This window comes from Atta cephalotes (genome assembly GCF_000143395.1).
Source record: "Atta cephalotes unplaced genomic scaffold scaffold00016, whole genome shotgun sequence".
NCBI classification, from domain to species: Eukaryota; Metazoa; Arthropoda; class Insecta; order Hymenoptera; family Formicidae; genus Atta; species Atta cephalotes.
Window position 1 is genome coordinate 2,671,007 of NW_012130080.1, and position 20,319 is coordinate 2,691,325.

Genomic DNA, 20,319 nt, shown 5'->3' on the forward strand with positions numbered 1-20,319 from the left:
ACTAGTTGACATTATTTGTCATTATTTTTATGTTATTTTAGATGTCATTTTGACAATGTATAACGTCAGCATGTTTGCTGGGGAGTAATTATTTAATTATCTTAATTAATTAATGTCGTCCTGCGCTTAACGATTTACTTAATTTTGAAATATAATTTCAAAGTAACTTAATCGATAATTATGTAAGATAATATACTATTTTTTAAATAGTATTTTTAATTTTTTGTTTTCCGACATGAAAAAAAAGTTAAGATTATGGCGAATTATATAGTTAGAAATTTTCCTGATTTTAACGGCAGATTAATTAAGTTAATTAAAGTTATTAGACGAAATTGCCTTTGTGTCCATTTCTATGTAAATTAACTTTAACCTTAGTTTAATTTACTTTTTATTTTTTTCTAATTCTAAGAATTAGAGGAAAAGATAAAAGAGTACATAAACCGAAATTAAAATTAATCTACATTGGAAGAAATAGATATTAATTTAATTAATTCATATTGGCAGAAGCGAGTCGTGAAATTATAATTACAATATTTACAGTTTTATATTCACACGTCTTAATCAATATCAGATACTAAACTTTTATATTAATATAGTGTGTAATTGTGTTATTATACTATTTAACCCTAATCAGTATTCGCGAATCCTGGAAGATTTTCTTTAACTACGTAAAAAATTTATATCAAATGTGTTTTTACAATCATACATAATTTTAAGTTACATAATCTTATCCCTCGAATTCTAATCCTTAAAATGAAAAAAATTATTCAATTACCTTTAAGCAAAAATATATTAATTTAAAGTACACTGGATCCCCGAATAGAATCAGTTAAGGAATTAAATTTCGAAGCAAATATCGATTAGGATTAATAATATTAAATAGAAAATGATAATAATAATCAAGGAGAGATTTTCTTCAAATTATTCAAAATCTCAAATAATAAGGAGGACTAACAATACAGTCTCGCAGTTTGTTAAAAAAAATAATTCTCAAACGTTGTTGCGCGAGGTCTTCGCGCTGCAGACCCGCTTGCTTTGTTCAGTTCCTCTGTTTGTTTTCCTCGACGGCGGATGTTGGACGGTTTGTTGCTGTTGCTTTTTCTTCTTCTGTTTTTTTTTACAACTTTCGGCTTGCCCGAATCTGACGAGTCATCGTCCGACGTCGTACTCTCGCAGAAGACGTCGCGACGGCACGCTCGCGTTCTCGTTGTCTTCGCGTCGATGCTCGTCTTCACCCCGACGCCGACGCAGGTGGAGGCCACCGCACCGACACCACGAAACTTTCGGCGCGACTCGAGTTTCCGCTGCGGTCGCTGTGGCTGTTTGGACACCGTTGACGTGGCCAGCAGCTTCAACGAATCCGCTTCAATCGTCAAGAAAGAGGAGGTTCTTGTAATTCTTGCATCCTTACCCCGGGAGTTTAGGTTCACTGCTCGTTGCCAATCAAGCTTCGCATTCTTCCTCTTGGATGGTTTCTGCCCGTCTGTTCGCGCGGATGCCTTCAATTGGGACGCATTCCGCAATTTCTTTCGTGTTTTCCTCGCGTCATCCTTGTCGTCCGCGTCGTAGACAAGCGACTGCGGCTTCTTGGACTGCGGCCTGAAAAGATGATGCGTCCAAAGCATAAACTTATTATGCGTACACATAGAAAAATGTTCTGATTACACCAACAAAAAGGTCCAACCCGTTTTGGTTGAAGCTAAACAGACTAGTTATGATTCTATTTAGCCTTACTAAAATGCTGTTCAAACTACTGTTGAGTTTTTCTATTGGTTTAACTAGAACATTTTTCAGTTCCTCTTCGCGGAGAATCTCGAAGCACATTGAATTGCGAAATCGACACATGCGATGTAATAAATAAAAAAATTCTGGCATATATCTAATTTCATCGAAACATGCAACGAACATATTCTATAGATGCTGTATGCGCGATAAGTTGAGTAATAAATCGACTCACTTTAACGTGACCTCGCCGTCCGTGGGATAGTGCAACAGAGCGTGTCTGGAGACACCCCAGCTCAACGGTATCTTAACAAATGTGTCGACGAGACGTTCCGCTTCGTTGTTCTCGTCGGCGGCGGTGCTGGTCGACACGCCAGTCCAGATCTGCCGTCTCAAAGATGTGAGCTTGATTCTCACCTCTTGGCTAGTCGGCGATACCGGCGATGGATTTCTCAGCATTCTGACAAACACAATTCGTGATTTTATGAAGAAACGCATTCTTTATGATGAACACTGTTCACTCGTTCCAATTAACTGTGATGATCACGAGGTAATAATCGAAAAACTGATGAAACTAAATAGCTATTTGTAATAAATTTACAAAATAAAATAAACATTGCTCTGCAAAGGAAATCCGTTTAAAAGTAAAAAAAAATTTTAACAATCTTCCGAATATTATCTGTATATCTACATGAAAAAAAAAATTTGCTAAAGTATCTAGAAATTTAACTAGATACAAATCTGTAAATAATGTTTTGTTGGACTATTAAAATAATTATGTAGGATACTCAAATTGATTGTTATAATATTTTACAACATTGTCATCAACGTTTAAGCATTCAACATAATTATTTTTATGATTAAATGTGTGGGCAGCTGTCGATGAATTCTTCTTATATTTTTATATTTTTAGTAAAGAAATAGTCTGTACCGAAGACATCGCGGGTGTTGCCGAGTCTTCCGGTGATCTTTCCGTGGTAGTAATTCTCCAAAAGATACGCTGCGAGGTCTCACAATTTCCGGTAAGACCAATGTTTTCTCTTGTCGTTCTTCTTTCTCGATTACCTCTCGCTCGGAGAGTTCGATTATCTCTTCTCGATGTTGTTGCGTACTTTTCCATACATCTGTAAGACACGCATGCACAACATATAACATAAACCGATATAATTATTTATTTCGATTTCGTACCATCATATTCTCTTCCCTCGCTTCTAACAAAACTTTCATCAGCCGAGTCGGTCAGATCACACAGATCGCTACCTGGATCTGTGGTCGGCAAATCCATTACCGCTCGTCGTGCCTATTGACAATATAACGATTTTTATTATATTTAACGTCACTTTTTAGTTGCTTGCAAAAAAAAAGAAATATAAAGAAAAAACAAATTTTAAAAGAAAATAATTTTTTATTTCTCTACATCAATCAATTATAACATTAAAGTTATTTTTAAATTAATATTATACAAAATTTTAATGATTTAAAACATTCAAACTTATTTTTTTTGGAAAATTTCATTTTTTTAAATTATGTTGTTGTTATAGCAAATGAGCGATATATACCAGATTTTTCTTGCGCTCCAAATAAATTCTTCCCGCGATGTTCCTTCGTGCTCTTCTTCTGTAAAGACCGACGCTTCTCGGTGGGACGAAGGTCGGCGACGGTGGTGGCACACAAAGATACCGACGGCGACTCGCCAAGAACTCTCCGCCCTCGCTGGACCACGCAGCATCCATGTACTCAATCCTACCCTCTTCCGATGAGAAACTCTCCTGTGAGATATCTCCTTCGTCGCTAGAAAAGATTTTTTTAATTGTATAAATTATTTGAGATAATATAGGATAAATAAAATATGAATTATCAGGAAGGATATATACCTTGAATAATCGGTCAAATCGATATTGATAGGCTCTTCAGCATTGGATCCCTCCTTCGCTAATCTGGCTATAATTTTATTTCGGAGTCTTTCCTATCGAGTCAAGTTTGCGAGAGATCCATCATTCATCCTGATTCATTAGAATTACATAAATTAGAAATTTTTAAATGATATAATTTTCAAATGCTTCTAATTCACAGCAGTATGATAAGTTTTATTTATTGAATTAATTTGATATTACTTACATGAGGAGAGAGAAGAGAGAAGAAGAAAGAGATACAAGTCCATCCGAGAAAGTGCATAAACATCGAATAGATGTCGATTTGATTTTTTAATTTTATTTTGCGTTTAATTGTTGTTTGTACAAGGATAAATTAAGCGACAAGTTGTTATTTGAGTCTCATTTTTTTTTCAAACAAATGTGATTGAAGTATTAATCGGATAATGTTACCTTCATGAGATCTTGATCGGAAAAGTCAAGTAGGGTCTCGCAAAATGCCTTGCCGATCTGTTCGTAATCTTGAGTAGAAAAATGCGTTCCGCATCTTGAGCCGATTTTAGAACCGCCCATAGAAGCCTCCATGGTATAACTATTTTGTATGCCCATCGACCATACAACCACTCTGCCAGTGCCTTCTTTCACCTTCTCGATATGGAATTTGCAATTCTCGAAGGAGAACTGAAATCATAAAACGAAATTGCTAATGTCACAATAATCAGCGTCAAGACACTCTTTACTCACTATGGATCTTCAGACTAATGACAAGAAAAATAAAACTTCTTGAAAATATATAATATTAAAATTTGCATTTGATAAAGTGACTTGTAAAATATACCGAAAAATCTCCTTTATTTCAGAAGAGAATAAAATTATTATAAATCTCTCAATAAATTCAGTTTGTTTCATTTTTTGATTAAGCATAATTCAATTTCAAAAATATAGTTATTTATTGATTATCGAAACACAAAGGGATATTTTATATATCTTTTTTTCTATTGCAAATATTGTTTTATTAAAAAATGTTGACAAAAATTTTTTTATTTTTCTTGTCTCTGATGTCATGTATGGTGAACAGGAGTCTTAAAAAATCGCTGTGATACGAAAAATTCCCTAAATTTTCAAAAGCTATCAATTTTCCTTTAACTTGATCAAAGAATTAAAATTATAAATAATTTAATTGTGCGATTTCTGGTGATATTCCTTCCTCCTCAACTCCCTCCCCCGTATGTGTGCATTTACATTACCTTATCAGCTGCGTTTTTATGAAGCATCAACGGAAACACCTGTTCCGACAGCTTTCCATTGCATCCTGTCCTCTTGCTTTCGCAACCATAAGCGAATATATTGTGTTTCCTCGAGTGAGCGTGGAGATCGCAGTATATCGCCACCCCGCATTCCTCGAAGAGCCTCCGGATCATTAGCTTCGTATGCCAGACAGACGGGTAACTCTCTCTCATCACTGTCCTGTATTGTCGATTTAGATCCTTCCCGGACAAGGAACACCGATTGTTACCCACTATGACGCCGTCTGGATTTAACATCGGCACCAACTTGAAGACGAATCTCTCTCTAAGCTCCTGCGATAATCACGCGATGTTAGGTCAATCATTAAGTGTCATAGCTGAATTTTCTCAATCATATCAAGCAAATTTCAATAATGATATTTGTAATAACCTATTTAAATCGCGTTATCGATATTTTGGATCTGGAGCGATACACAGAAAGAACAATCTTGCTGAAGAGTGTAAAATTTTAATTAGATACAGACCTGAAAATAATTTTATTTTTATCATTAAAATAATTACCTATGTAGGACGCTCAAATTAGTTGCCAGAATGTTAAAACTTTTTGCAGCAACATTGTCAGTAATATTTAGAAGCGTTCTACATAATTATGATGATCCCAAATTATTTTCTGTATCTATATAATTAAATTTCTAGATATTTCAGCAAGACCATATTTCTTCCCATCTGCGAAATTGCGTCTTACTCTAGCCCGATTCGTGTCACCGGTGAGGAAGTCGATGATACCCTTCATCGTCCAGCTCGATGGTGTTTCACCGGGATGCACCCGAGCCGTGATAACGACGCCCCGCTTCCTACGCACGTCTTCGTCGTGGGTCGGTGCGGTGATCGTCAAATAATACACACCGTTTCCGGCCAGACTGCGGCACAACAGGCGCAATTTAGCGAACCTCGTCTTTGTGGGGTCAGCCACGATCTTACCGAGATATTCCTGGAACAGGTTTATACGGGCAATTAGAGAGGTAGATCCCGAGGAGATAGAGATTTAATCTACCGGCGGAACGCAATAAATACAATTGCTGAGACTGGGAATTGTTCGCGATGGTAATCGCGATAGGAGGGAACAGAATGTGAAGTAAATATCACTTCGTCCCGCGAGCGATATGCGTTTGTGAGAAGATTCCGCGTAGTAATTACTGAAAGCATTTCTAATTCAGTCATGTTGCTTTCTTTCAGCGACAGGAAAACAAGAATTAATGGAAATAAAATGAGATACTAGCGTTACTTTCACAATTACTTAATTCAGTTAATAGTGCAGTTGCTTTAACTATTATATTTTTGTAGGATTACGAGTGAACAGTGAGTTTTTTAATACCGCATAAAAACATGATTAAAGTATTTAAAATTCAGTTAGATACAAATCTGAAAATAATTTGTTGAGTTATCAAAATACAACAATTGAACATCCTACATAATTTGATTATTTTGATGGTTTAACAAAATTATTTTCAGATTTGTATCTAACTAAATTTTAGATGTTCAAACTGATTACAAAAATATCAAAACTTTTTGCAGCATTGCTCACATTTGAATTTCTTAAATAATTGTTTTTTGATGACTCAACAAATTATTTTCAGATTTAGCTAAATTTTTTAATTCTTCAAAATCGTTCTATTCGTGATTGTTTTACCTGTAGATCAGTATAGGTATATGGATAGCAGTGCGCCAAGTAAACGATGTCACGATCATGAGGAAATGAGATGTTAAACGTCAGCGTGTGTTTCTCCTTCTCGTCATCGCTTCTGCAATAATTTTGTGTTATTTTTTTATATCTATGTCGCATTATATGGCATTATAATATTCTCTTACGAGTCATTATTTCGGTAATACGTGATGTTGTCGCCACATCTTCTCCATCCTACGGATCGAATTCGAGCGTCTTCAGTGGAGTACAAAAGAGGCTTGAGGCCTTCGTTATAAAGGCTCTCTTCTTTGCACATATTTACAATTGAGAACCTGCAATTTTAATAATACTTTTCAGATTGATTTCTATTTGATTTGGATTAAGATAATAGATACACAATTGTTAAAACGCAATCTTGATTACACAAATGAGACGTTAAAATACACAATCTTGCTTGCGTTTTATATATTTTAAGTTTTAATTTAAATTTAACTTCAAAAATCTTTAAAATATACAAAACAGCTAATAAAAATAGCTTCTTTTATTACAATTATGTATTTTAACATTTTGTTGTATTTTTAAATTGATAAATTGATAAATTGATAAATTTTTTATTTAAATTAATTTTTTAATTTTTCAATTTCTTAGAAAATGCATAGTTGATTGCTTTCCCTATCTTTTTTTTATACCTGTATGTGATTCTGCTTCTTGTATTTGATACCCTAAAGTAGTACCACTGTGTATGCCTCTGCGTGTAGAGATCTCTTCTTAGATAGAGCTGGTAATATGTGTCGGTTATTTTTACTACTTTGCCAAGATTTCCGGACTCAAATCGCGATTCAAACTGTAAATCCATATTGTCATTTTTCGGCCGAGATGCTTCGGCGACGAAAAAGATGTCGTTCCCATTGACACACGCAGTTGATTCCCCGGGGAAATCCGTGTGGAACGGTAACACTGTGTTACCGCCTACGCAAGATCGGCTAAACTGCAGAAATAATAAGCCCCCATCTTCTAAATTCTCAAACAGAAAATATTTCTCAGTCGGCTTCGTGTTTTAACGTCCTCAAACAAACTCGAATCAATTATCGCTTTATCACTAGAATTACCGCCACCGATGATATCCGCAAGAATCGTCAAACATGCCAAATTTGTTAATTTCCTATTCTTGTTTTCGGTTAATGAAAAGTTATTTTGATATTATTTATATCATTAAAATTATTTCTATTATATATTTTATTCACGTTTTTAATATTTTGTACAATATATTTAATACTAAGAAAAAAATTGAAATGATTAGCGGACTCAAAATGACACCATCGGCGGTTCTGGTAATAAATATAAGAAAAAATATAGATTATATCGTGACTTACGTAATTAGTAACGTTAGTTGGGCAGTAACGAAATATCACCGTTCCAAGCGCGTCACCGATTGGTTTGGGTCTCGGTTCCTTTCCGGTTGACACGTAGAAGGCTTCCGGTGTGACAGGGTTATACTCTATGTGACGAACTCTTTCTGGGATCACCTGAGAGGTCATTATCTCGATTAATTTTATATAATTACATAATTACTATATCAACTAGCTTAACATAATAACGGAATGTGAACTAAATTAATGACATCGTCTATCTCCGTAAGAAACTTCAAAGCATTTCTTATCAAAATTGTAATTCGTGTAAGTAGAGCAATTAACATTATATACCATGAATTAGCGATACGCGGCATTTTGTCTTCAGAGAAAGGCTGCTCATCGAAATAAAACTAAAACGGAAAAAGTGAAATGAAAAACGGTGCAGGTGCATCATTTTTCACCTGGCACTCGGTCGGCCACCTGGCCGCTTCCTGGATGCTTCCGTCGACGATGCAACGTGCATCAAGTACTGCTCGAAGGGCCTCCTTCGAGTACTGATGTCTGGATAGATCCAAAGGTATCGCGAACAGTGCCGATTCCGCATCTCGTCTCAGAGCTGAGCTCTCGTAACGTTCTAGTTGAGATACTTGTAAATCTTGCGGCGTTAGATCAGAGAGCATGCCACCTACGTTATTAAAAAAAATCCATTCTTACAATTATTTTAAAATAAAGTTATATATTTGTAATTTTGGAAATATAATTTATTTTTTATTTCACTTCATTTATTCATTAATGAGAAAAATAAGTTCATGATCTGAGTTTTGTTCGTTAAATTAATCGAAATGATACTTAAGAAAATTCGATATTTTCCATTGGAACATTCTAAATAGTTTCTTAGTTATCTTGATTATATGCGTAAAATATTAATGAAAAAGACAAAGCAGTTTTTCTTGTAAACGAGCAAAAATAGAAAACGATTACACCGACCTACGGATTAAATTATTCGCGTGTCATAATGAGAAGTTCGGTGAATTGGCGTTAGGTTTCGAGAGAATGAAACACGATCTTATGTTGCATACAGTAGAGGATCGATGATCGGGTACAATGTCCGTAGGTTCGCGACCTCATCGCCACTTCGATCATATATTGTTATGAATATATCATATTCTTTCCACTATTTCAAAATCAATTTGATAATATGATATTGCATATGATATTCCTTCAGCATAAAAACTGTATTTCAAGTGCAGGAACTACTACATAGTTCAAGAGTATAAAAACATAAATATATCACGGAAAGAACGATTGAAGTATTAAAAAATTTAATTAGACACAGATCTGAAAATAATTTTAATAGATTATCAAAGAAATTAAGACGTTTAAGACGTTCAAGTTGATACTAGAATATCAACACTTTTTGCACCCTAATGCTTGAGCATCTTATATAATTATCTTAATGATTCAAGAAAATTATTTTCAGATTTGTATCTTGCTAAATTTTTATTACAGTTAGCAAAATTTCTTCCCATGTATATACATATAAAATACACACAAATTATTATTCAATATAGTATAAAGTCATTTGTTTATTACAATTCACTTGCAAGAAAAGTGTTTGTTGCTAATTGCATGCATAAAATAATTACGATCAGGAGCTCAATTTTTATTACAGTTATTTGTAATGTTAATAATAATAAAGATATTTATAGTTCTGTATGTAAAAAAGTATATAGTTGACATCGAAAGCGATTATAATTTATAACGTATATTTTCAGTGTATTATAGAGAATTAATTTGTTTCGAATAAATAGCGATTCGAGTTTGCTGTTGATTCTGTATCATCCCCCAATTATCCTCGTTAAAGGAGTTCACCTGGAATGGGTTGAACCGGAAACAGCACGGCTTGGAGCTCTTTCACTCTGCTGCTCGATAGCGCCTTCATCTTTCGTTATCTCTCATCGGTCTCGTTCTCGTCGATCTCTTGCTCGTCGCGATTGTCAGCATCAATGGCGAGCATCGGCGATGATTTACCACCCTTAATATTCTCGTGCCAGTCCGTGTATTCCTCCCTCGTCGGCACTTCCTCACCGAGGAGATACTTGACAATCGGATTTTTCATTCCCACGTTTTCGTGATCCACATGTCAAGAATCCGCACCACTTTTCGCGAGGGCACGTCAGATGGTTTTATATTTCCGACACTTTAAATAATCTCAGATTTCTTTTCTCTCACAATTGTGGCTTATTAGAATAACTTGAAATGTTATTATTGAAACAGCAAATGCGAATCTATGCAATGCTGAGCTTTATTTGTTTAACGTTCTTGTCAGTGCAAAAAGGGCGTGCCCATTTTTCCGAGAAAAATGTATATATATTTAGTTACTGTATCAAACTTTTATAATAAACAAATTATAAAATACAGTTTTAAAAATGGCAATGATTGTAATTGATATTTGTTAGAAAACAGATCTTGTAAAATCCAATTATTTTAGAATAATTAGCTTTAAGAATAAAAAATGTCACGGTATTTCTTTTTTCTCAATATCTCAATTGTCACCTCAATCGATCGAAGAATCGTACAAAGAATATAAATAATCGATTAACTCTCAAGAGTGTCGAGAACGAGTAGAAGTTCACCAAGGTGAGTCAGCCGACGAGAGGGTGCAAGTTGTACTAGGAGTTCCGCGAAACTTGGAGGTAGATTCCTAGCAAACGCGGATAGGAACCTGGCTCGTTGTTGAAGACATTCAGTGGAACATTCCTTAGATGATTGCCTGACAACCGTCGCGAATCGTGGGCGGAGCTACCCTCGGAACGATCGTTCGTTAACCGCTCCTCGTTCGAGAAGGCCGCCGGCGCGGCTCATCGACATAATATCTTACCGGTAACTCGACTCGTTCTATTGACGTTTTCGAAGTAAGCGACGCTCATGTGAGCTCGTTGATCGGAAACTAGCGACGAGTTTAAGCGCGATAATGGACACAATCGAGCGAAACGATCAAGAATGAATTAATCCAAGTAATAGGGAAGAAAAGCGCAGCATTGTTGATCCAAGTTTCCTTTTGTGGGTGATACTTTTGGTTAATTTTATTATGTTAACTTCATTATTATTAATCGTTCGTGATCGACGTCTAACTTTTAATCAGCAACGCTTTAGTGGTTGCATGAAAAGGAGAAGATTTGCTGAAGTATCTAAAAATCTAGCTGATTGGAAAATAATTTTGTTGGACATCAAAATAATTATGAATACTTAAACTAGTTGCTAGAATGTTAAAATTTTTTACATTATTGACACTTAAGTATTCTATTTATTTTGATGGTCTAACAAAATTATTATCAAATCTGTTTCTAGCTAAATTTTTTAATATTTCAACAAAATCATGCTTTCTGTATGATCTGAGCTATCAAAAATTTTTTTTAAGTTGCTTGTAAAATATAAATGTAATATAAAATTTGTCAAATAAATAATTAGATAAAAATGTGAAATAAAAAGCATATTATTTAACATGATACCGTAAAGATAATAATTATCTTATTTAATCATATTACGTTATTAAACTATATTTTATCATTGTACAGTGTAATTAACTTTCTATCATGGCATATATAATAAGATGTGTAAAACTCGCTGATTACAAAATTTGTTTATGTTGTCGATGTGTCATTAGTACGACTTATTAATATTATGCAAAGTAGGGTATAAACTCTTTGTATGACAAATATTTCTCAATAAGAATTTCATCAATGAAAGAACAATGAACGGATACTTGAAAATTATACTTTGGAAACCATTTAATTAACCTGTTATTAATTAGGAATATTATATAATTATTTTATTGTAAGGATAGTAAAGTGCGATTTGATCATAAAATTTCCAACATATATATATGTTTATATCTTCTTTTTATTTGAAGTTTCTTTTCCTTTATTCTTTCTTTTATCCAGACCGACTATTTTTCAACGTTTTCAGTATATCTTATCATTTTAATAAGACTGAGAGTAATTTTCCGAAGACAAATATGCGAAGAATGTGTGCGTGGTGGATAACGATCTGTAAGGGTTGCTACGTAAGGTGGTACCTACCGTGCCGGGTTTTCTGAGTTATTGATCAATCAACGCGCGGATAAAAGAGAACAGAACAATTTATCATCTCGGGGAAGCGATCAATGGGATTCCAATTGATAATAAAATTGCTGGCAAGTTGCCGCCAGAAGTTCCAGCAGACGTACACGCAACCGCCGACTTTTAACAGTCACGATAATGATGGTGCCATAAATTCAATTGCATATGAAACGATAGTAGTGTCGAGGCATCAATGCAATTCTCAGATTGAACTGTCTGTCTTGATTTTTCTCGCGTTCTAGTTCTTTGCATCCTTTGTTCTTGCACCAATTTATTTATTCTTTTTCTCACGATAATATCAATGACTTTTAATGTTTTATATTTACATATCTTTAAAAGAGTTATAAATATTAATATAATATATTTGTATTTTTTTTTATTGTAGTAATGTATAAGTTTTAAATCACTTCGATTATCGCGTTCAATAATCTTTCTAAAAAATATTTTTAGAACAATCAAAACTATTAATTGAGAAAACAATTTTGCACAACTGTAATTCTATAAAACTTGCGATACTAACTCTTATTGAAGTTGAAGTAACGTATATTTATTTATTCCAGATAAGTGCACTCGAGAATCTCGTTTAAGAATAACAGTGAACATTTATTCAATATGGGACGTACAGTGACCGTCGCCGTGTGCACGTTAAACCAATGGGCGATGGATTTCGATGGGAATACCAGAAGAATTTTGCAGAGTATACAAGAGGCGAAGGATGCTGGTGCCACTTACAGAAGCGGTCCCGAGCTAGAAATTTGGTAATTAGAAGAAAAAAACTAATCTTGTTATCCGTAAAAATTATCAGTCACCTATTGGAAGAATATATCTTTTATAATGAGATTAAAATTTTTTTTCTTCATATAATTGTGAAATTATAATTTATGAAATTATATACTATTGGTTATTCTCTCTTTATTACTTTTATGTGTTTTTTTGTTGCAATTATATCTTCACAAAACTATTTAACAGTGGTTACAGCTGCGAAGATCATTTCTATGAATCAGACACATTACTCCATAGCTGGGAAGTTTTAGCGACCCTTCTAAAATCTAGTGTTTGCGAGGATATATTGATAGACGTAGGTATGCCGGTGATGCACAAGAACGTGACATATAACTGCAGAGTAGCCTTTCTGAATCGACGGATTTTACTGATCAGGCCGAAAATGCGGCTCTGCGAGGACGGCAATTACAGGGAAACCAGATGGTTCTCTTCTTGGACCAAAGTAATGAAATATAAGGGTAACACTGTCGATCGATCATAGTACGTATCCAAGATTCATAATAATCCGTTTCTTGTTATGTTAGGAACGTACGGTCGAGGATTATTTTCTACCACGAATGATATCACAACTCACCAGTCAGACCGTAGTGCCGTTTGGTGATGCGGTCATCGCGACGAGGGATACCTGCGTAGGTTTCGAAATATGTGAGGAACTTTGGCATCCAGTCAGTAATCATATTCCGATGTCATTAGATGGCGTGGAAATTATCGCGAATGGTAATGCCATTGTTACAAAATGTATTTGACATTACAATTCACTGAATAGGCCGGTATTCATAGTCCGTTCTTATTACAAGACGTTTTAAATGATGTATTAAAAATAATTAATAGTTTTGTGATTAATTATGACATTTTAAAACTATGTTTATAAATATTAAGAAATAAATATAAGAACTAAATATAAATGTCGGCCTAAAGCTCTTCTCTCTTTTTTTATTCTTTTGCTTTGTACTCTTTTTTTGTTTCTCTAATAAAGATTAAACTTACATTTTTTTGTAAATTAAAGGATAAAAGAGGATTAGGCTTAGATCAAATGTTCGCTTTGAAAATTGTTTCCCTACTTTTTTTTCTTCATTTTTTTCTGGAAGGAAGCGGTTCATATTTTGAGCTACGTAAAGCTTACATCACCGTGGATCTCGTTAAGTCAGCTACTTTCAAGGCTGGCGGCTGCTACATGTTCAGTAATTTGCGCGGATGCGACGGTGGCAGATTATACTTCAATGGTGGTTCCAGCATCACGCTCAATGGCAATATATTAAATCGCGGACGACAATTCGCTCTTGAGGACGTGGAAGTGACCATCGCCACATTCGATCTCGAGGATATAAGGTAAAGGTGATTGATCTGGATTCTGATTATAAATAGTGCTATCAGTGCTCAAATATTCTATATAGAAAGAACGATTTTGCTAAAGTATCTAAAAATTTATTTAGATACAAATATGAAAATAATTTTATTGGACCATCTAAATAATTATGCTCAATCGTGATGATAATTCTGCAAAAAGTTCGGCATTCTAGCAATCAGTTTGAGCGTCCTGTACTCAAAGAATAATAATTATTCTAATAGTTCAATAAAATTATATATATTTAAATCTATATCTAGGTAAATTTTTAATTACTTCAACAGAACTGTTCTTTCCGCGTAAATCAAAGTATGGCTTGGAGCATTAATATTGAAATATTAAAAAACTTGATTTAACTCGAGAAATTAGATGTTAGAGTAATTATAAAATGTCTCATACCTATCCGCAAAATATTATAAAATAAAAAATAACATAACACATCCTTCTACTATCCTCTTCAGGAATTACCGAAATAGCATCAGATCGCGATCGCACGCGGCTGCTACGTCACCTAGTTATCCGCGTGTGAAAATCGATTTTGCGCTCACGCCACAAAATCTTGTCTCAAATCCACCAGATCGACCACTTGACGGAGTCCAGGATGTATATGGCGATAATGAGCATTCAAGTTTCATGTATCACACTCCGGAAGAAGAAATCGCGATGGCACCCGCGTGCTGGCTGTGGGATTATCTGAGGTGCGTGAACATGGTCAAGATATTTATTTTTTATTATCATCATAAAGCTACTGAAACTATGTTTATAGAAAACTATTGGTAAAGTAGTTCTTAGGTATGAGATGATTTCTGACATTAATTTAAGATGAGAAAATTTCTTAACCATATGTCCAAAATTGTTTCTTAAAAACACTGCTTATTTTTAATATTGAATAAAAAAAGATATCCTTCATATTTTTGAAACATACATAAAGTTTCATTAAAATAATTCGAATGGTTTTATTGAAAAAATGAAATTTTTCTTTCAATTGTAACATATAGTTTTCACATATAAGTTTTCGTCTTGAATTAATGTGAGGACCCTTCGTACTTGTTATATTATTTAAATTTTAATTATTACATGTTTACGTTTTAGACGATCTTGCCAAGGTGGATTTTTCTTACCACTGAGCGGTGGCGTCGACTCTGCGTCTTCAGCATGTGTCGTATACTCGATGTGCGAAATGATTGTCGAATCAGTTGGTAGAGGAGGTAAAACTCAGCTATGCTATCTTCCCTCAAACTACAAGAGTCTCTTTCAAATTTCGAAAATTCTATTTCGTATATTTAGATACACAAGTCTTGGCGGATATCAGAAAAATCGTCGGCGACTGTGAATACGTACCGGTAGATCCGAAGCAATTGTGCAACACTATTCTCGTCACGTGCTATATGGGAACGGAAAACTCATCGACAGAGACCAAGGTTCGAGCGGCTGAGTTAGCCAATCAAATAGGGTCATATCATCATGGGATAATCATAGATACTGCGATATCTGCGATTTTAGGAATCTTCCAACAGGTAACTAAATTGACACCGAGATTCAGAGTGCAAGGTGGATCGCCTAGGGAGAATCTGGCCTTGCAAAATGTACAGGTAATTGCTCGATCTAAAATTTTGATAGAACTAATATCTTGATTATCAAATTACACATCTCTATGCCTACTATTTTACTTTCAGGCTCGGTTACGAATGGTGATTGCTTACTTATTCGCTCAATTAATGTTATGGGTCAGAGGTCGCCCGGGTGGCCTCTTAGTGTTAGGGAGCGGCAACGTGGACGAAGCATTACGTGGTTACCTCACTAAGTATGATTGCAGCAGCGCCGACATCAATCCTATAGGTGGCATAGCGAAGAACGATTTAAAGAAATTCCTTTTATATTTTAGGTACGAATATAAGTGATATACACAGTGAATTTTGATCTATTATAATTCGGAAGTTGAAGCAAATTGATGCAAATGTATATTGCAATTATTTTATTTTAAATGATAATTTAAAATATTTAATAATTTTATCTTCCTATAACTAAGAATCACTGTGTATATTTCATACGATGTCATACTTGCACGTAAGACAGATCAGACATTTAAAATAGTAACAATTGCTCTCCGCATTTGAATTCCAGACGTAAACATGGAATATCCGCTTTGGATAATATCCTGGATGCGCCACCCACCGCGGAATTGGAACCATTGCAAGCGGGACAGCTTGCACAATTAGATGAAGTGGATATGGGAATGACCTACAAGGAACTTTCAGTTTTTGGACGGTTAAGAAAACAAAGTAAGGCCGGACCTTTTACAATGTTTTGCAGACTCGTGCATATGTGGGATCATTGTACCCCGAAAGAAGTGAGTGTGCTTCTCGAGCAAAATTTAGTCAGCTATTTCTCTTTAAATAAATTAAAAAAAACTTTTTATTTCAGATTGCTGATAAAGTGAAACACTTCTACAGATGTTACGCTATAAATCGTCATAAAATGACGATATTGACTCCAGCCTGTCACGCAGAGTCGTACAGCCCCGATGACAATCGATTCGATCACCGTCCCTTCCTCTATAATCACTCATGGAAGTGGCAGTTTGCGGCGATCGACGAACAGGTGAGAATTATGCGGGAGAAAATCGATGCTCATCTTGCCTCGAGTTCCAAAACGTCAGAATATGAGAGAAAACGCCAAGTGACACCGCGGTTAAGACACACGTGCGAAAATTTGACGCGTTATGGAAAGAAGTCTTGCATGCATCACAGAACTTGGCATCATATCATACGCAGAATGACTCGTAAAGTCTGAACTTTTTTCGAGTCCAACTACCAGCGACGAGAGCCAGCCGAATAAATTATTAGACAGTATGTTAAAAGATTTCCGAATGTTTCGACATAGGATTAGCAAGCGAATAAATTAATATATACAGCGAGTACAAAAAGTATTCCTCTGGAGAAGATATCTATTAAAAATATCTTTTTTTTTGGAAAATATATATTAATTAGCAATTTATTAGCAAAGAATAAAGTAGATTTGTATATTTCTCAAAATTATTTTATCTAAAAAGATGTGTAATAATTCAAATATAATATTATCTCAATAAGCGAAAATGAAAAATTGTATTAAACCAGAAAGTATGGAGAAATTTAGCTTCTAAAATCATAAATATATCTTCATGAAGCTTTTTTTATTTATGTTAGAAGAGAACATACTCATTATTAATAAATTGCTAATTAATATTTAATTTCTACAAAGCTTTTTTAAAAATCTCTCCTGTGCACAAAATATTTTTTGCATTCACCGTATATTATATGTATATGCACATGTAACACGATAAGCGTAGAAAATGCAAAGATAGTAAACAACACATCTTGCTATCCTTGGCAAATTATTTTCTATAATTTTATGCTCAAGATAATGAAATTCCTTTCAGGTGAAACGACTCAGTAACGAAGAGAAGCCATCCACATCGCGTAAGGGTGCTGCTCTGCGGACTCCCAGATACATGACATTCAGCTCCGTAATCAGCAGTGAGTAAACAAAAAAAGTGCGCGTTAACGAAGCACGTCAAGCACAACATATTTTGGTCGATGAAATAGCCAAAATAATCGGCGAAAGCACCCACCCTTCCGGAGCTGCACGCAGGCCAGGTCGAATGACTGGCCTCGAAATTTCGTGTCACCTATACCGCCGCGCTTCTCGCCGCTTTTATTGAAGAGTTATCACCGGCATCATTCTTTGTTGCAGATAAAACGCATCCTGGAGTAGTAGTTTAGCCGTAGCACTTCTTCTCTTATCATTTTGATATTGCAGCGCTGCGATAGATGGATGTAAGTCTCGCTCTTTGAAGCGATTTGAAGGATTTTGTTCGCTCCCGATGTTAATATTTAAGAAACTTACGTGAGTGAGCAGCATCGAATATTTTGTGACATTTTAATTGTATTGCGAAATTTGAAAAAAAATATTCTATTAATAAAAAGCATGATATAAAGATTCTAATGCGTAAATCCTTATTCCGACATTGATTTTGTATCTCCCAAAATCGATCTTTTCTAAGAAATTGAACACACGATCACGAACACACTCGATGATCGAGTATCAAATATCAAGGTACTTACATATGTGGAGTATGCAAACAATATTAATTTTTATTATCTCTCGCAATCATATATAAGAACGCGTAATCACGTTTTGCTGTTAGCTACAATTAATAACGATCTAATTAATAAGTGGACACCAATATCCGGATAACAATCGTGCTCTAATAAAATTTACAGATTCAACAATATAGTACAACATATTACACAATAAGTCTGTCCATTAGCTACTCTTTCTTTCTCATTCTTCTCTTCAAAATTCCATATATCTATTTTGTCTACAAATGCCGAAAGTATAGCTGTGTTATACGCTGTTTCAGATCTGCACGTGCTCGGTTTGTAATCGCAAGTTAATAGCTTGCCTTATCAGTATTTGCTCAATTTTACAGAAGAAAAAGATATTTTGTTCCATAGACATATTTTCGACACTGTATGCTGTTGAACATTATTTCGCTTAAATCATTCTGATTTAAGATTTTCAATGATTTCAAGAAACTGTATTTATACATGAAGATTTTTAAAGCGAAAAGCTTTCTTTTAAACATTCTTATTAAACCAAGAGTCATATACATAATATATTTGAAATAATTAAATCCAAAGAAGATTGGAGCTTCAGAATAGCAATTTCATTCATTGTATCAAGAATAATTGTATGATCTTTTGTCTGACAAGCAGAAAAATCAATCCAATCATAGATATTAGAGAGGATGGTAAAAACATAAGAATTGTCAATGTAACCAAAAAACAAGTTGAAAATGCTCAAGAGATGTTTAATTCCAGATTCCATGGGTCGCGCAACGGGTACAACTGGAATGCATATAATAGTCATAAGTATGGTTCGTTTTGTCTCTTGGGAACTAGTCAGGCCTACCTCTCATACGTACATCTTTTGCTGTGGTACGCAGAGACTACGGGATCTACAATGCCGTTGCACGCGATAGATTGGAACCTTGAACCAAACACTTTAACTGTCTCTTGAGCAACTCCATAACTTGTTTCTTACGATAATGATATATATATATATATATATATATATAACGACAATATAACGATGTTATTATTAAAAATTATGAAAAATATGTACTAACTTATAAAGTCGATAAGTAACTATCAGAAGTGTCGAATAGCTGCGTGCGTAGCACGCTCGACTCGTGATTTTCCGTTCTGGGGTCGATCTCAGGCGTCCCGCATATTTCTGCGCTGTTTGCTGATAAAAATTTGGTTTTGTCATATTGGAATTGGAAGGCTTTTAAGGCCGTTATGAAAAAGCTTGAAAGATTTAAGACTGTTGGGAATTGTATGAGGAATTTAGAATTACTGTGTAATAGAAAAAAAAGGGACTCTGTTTACGAGTTTGATTAACAGTGTAATGAATTTAGTATAGTCTTGTCTTTGCGCATATTGCCCAAAAGGCGCCTAATTTCCCTCATCCGAGGGAAAATTTACAAAAAAAAGATGTATTATTAAATCTTTAGTCTTTTGTTCTGAACTCTAAATTGTGACGATTTTTTTTTAATAAGAAACCTTTTTCGATGTAAACTTTAAGTAAGTTAATCAGATCTCGACTGTAAAGTTTAGAGCTTAGGACTAATTAAAATCTAACAGCTTAAGAACTTAAAAAAAGGCTTATTATACTATATATAGAGTTTACTATATAGAGTTTATATATTTATATACTATATAGAGTTTAATACTTTATTTAAATGCTCTTTGTGTTCAGATTGGCCGAGACGCATCGTAAAAAAGTACAAGAACTGGAATGAGACTGTACAAAATAATCGATAATTCTCAGATAAAATAACTTTTCTATTTTATTCTTATAAATTGGGCAAATTGTACACTATGCCGTAGCTATTCCCCAGTTATAATCTTCTCTCTGCGTTCTGCAAAGAAGATCGCTTCTACAATCGAACAATTCGATAAATATTATATAGACTGATTCTTAATTATAAGCCAATACTTCAATCGGTAAATATAGATATGTTTCAAAATACAATTCGAAATAAAATACGTATATATTACAATTATATTACGTTATTTCGAATGACACTTTAGAATATCTAATAATAATCTTATTTTTTCGCAATAAGATTATTTACAAATTTTAATATA

At 34.3% G+C, this 20,319-nt stretch overlaps 2 protein-coding genes across 2 annotated transcripts; one reads left to right on the forward strand and one right to left on the reverse strand.

The window, feature by feature from the left end:
- Positions 1–990: 990 nt before the first annotated feature.
- On the reverse strand, positions 991–9,818 carry LOC105618252 (cytosolic carboxypeptidase 2-like). The gene is given in 16 exon segments (XM_012199792.1): positions 991–1,121; positions 1,124–1,599; positions 1,958–2,182; positions 2,654–2,846; positions 2,911–3,022; positions 3,282–3,513; positions 3,597–3,688; positions 4,047–4,274; positions 4,841–5,173; positions 5,586–5,831; positions 6,531–6,642; positions 6,710–6,856; positions 7,214–7,512; positions 7,898–8,050; positions 8,338–8,561; positions 9,749–9,818. Coding segments are annotated over 16 exon segments (3,273 nt in total).
- A 2,791-nt stretch (positions 9,819–12,609) lies between these two features.
- Positions 12,610–17,886, forward strand: LOC105618253 (probable glutamine-dependent NAD(+) synthetase). The gene is made up of 12 exons (XM_012199793.1): positions 12,610–12,755; positions 12,967–13,222; positions 13,305–13,497; positions 13,869–14,109; positions 14,587–14,823; positions 15,218–15,333; positions 15,413–15,717; positions 15,802–16,010; positions 16,250–16,475; positions 16,550–16,726; positions 17,544–17,640; positions 17,858–17,886. Exons 1-12 carry the CDS (start codon positions 12,610–12,612, stop codon positions 17,884–17,886), a joined length of 2,232 nt encoding a protein of 743 aa, XP_012055183.1.
- Positions 17,887–20,319: the final 2,433 nt, after the last annotated feature.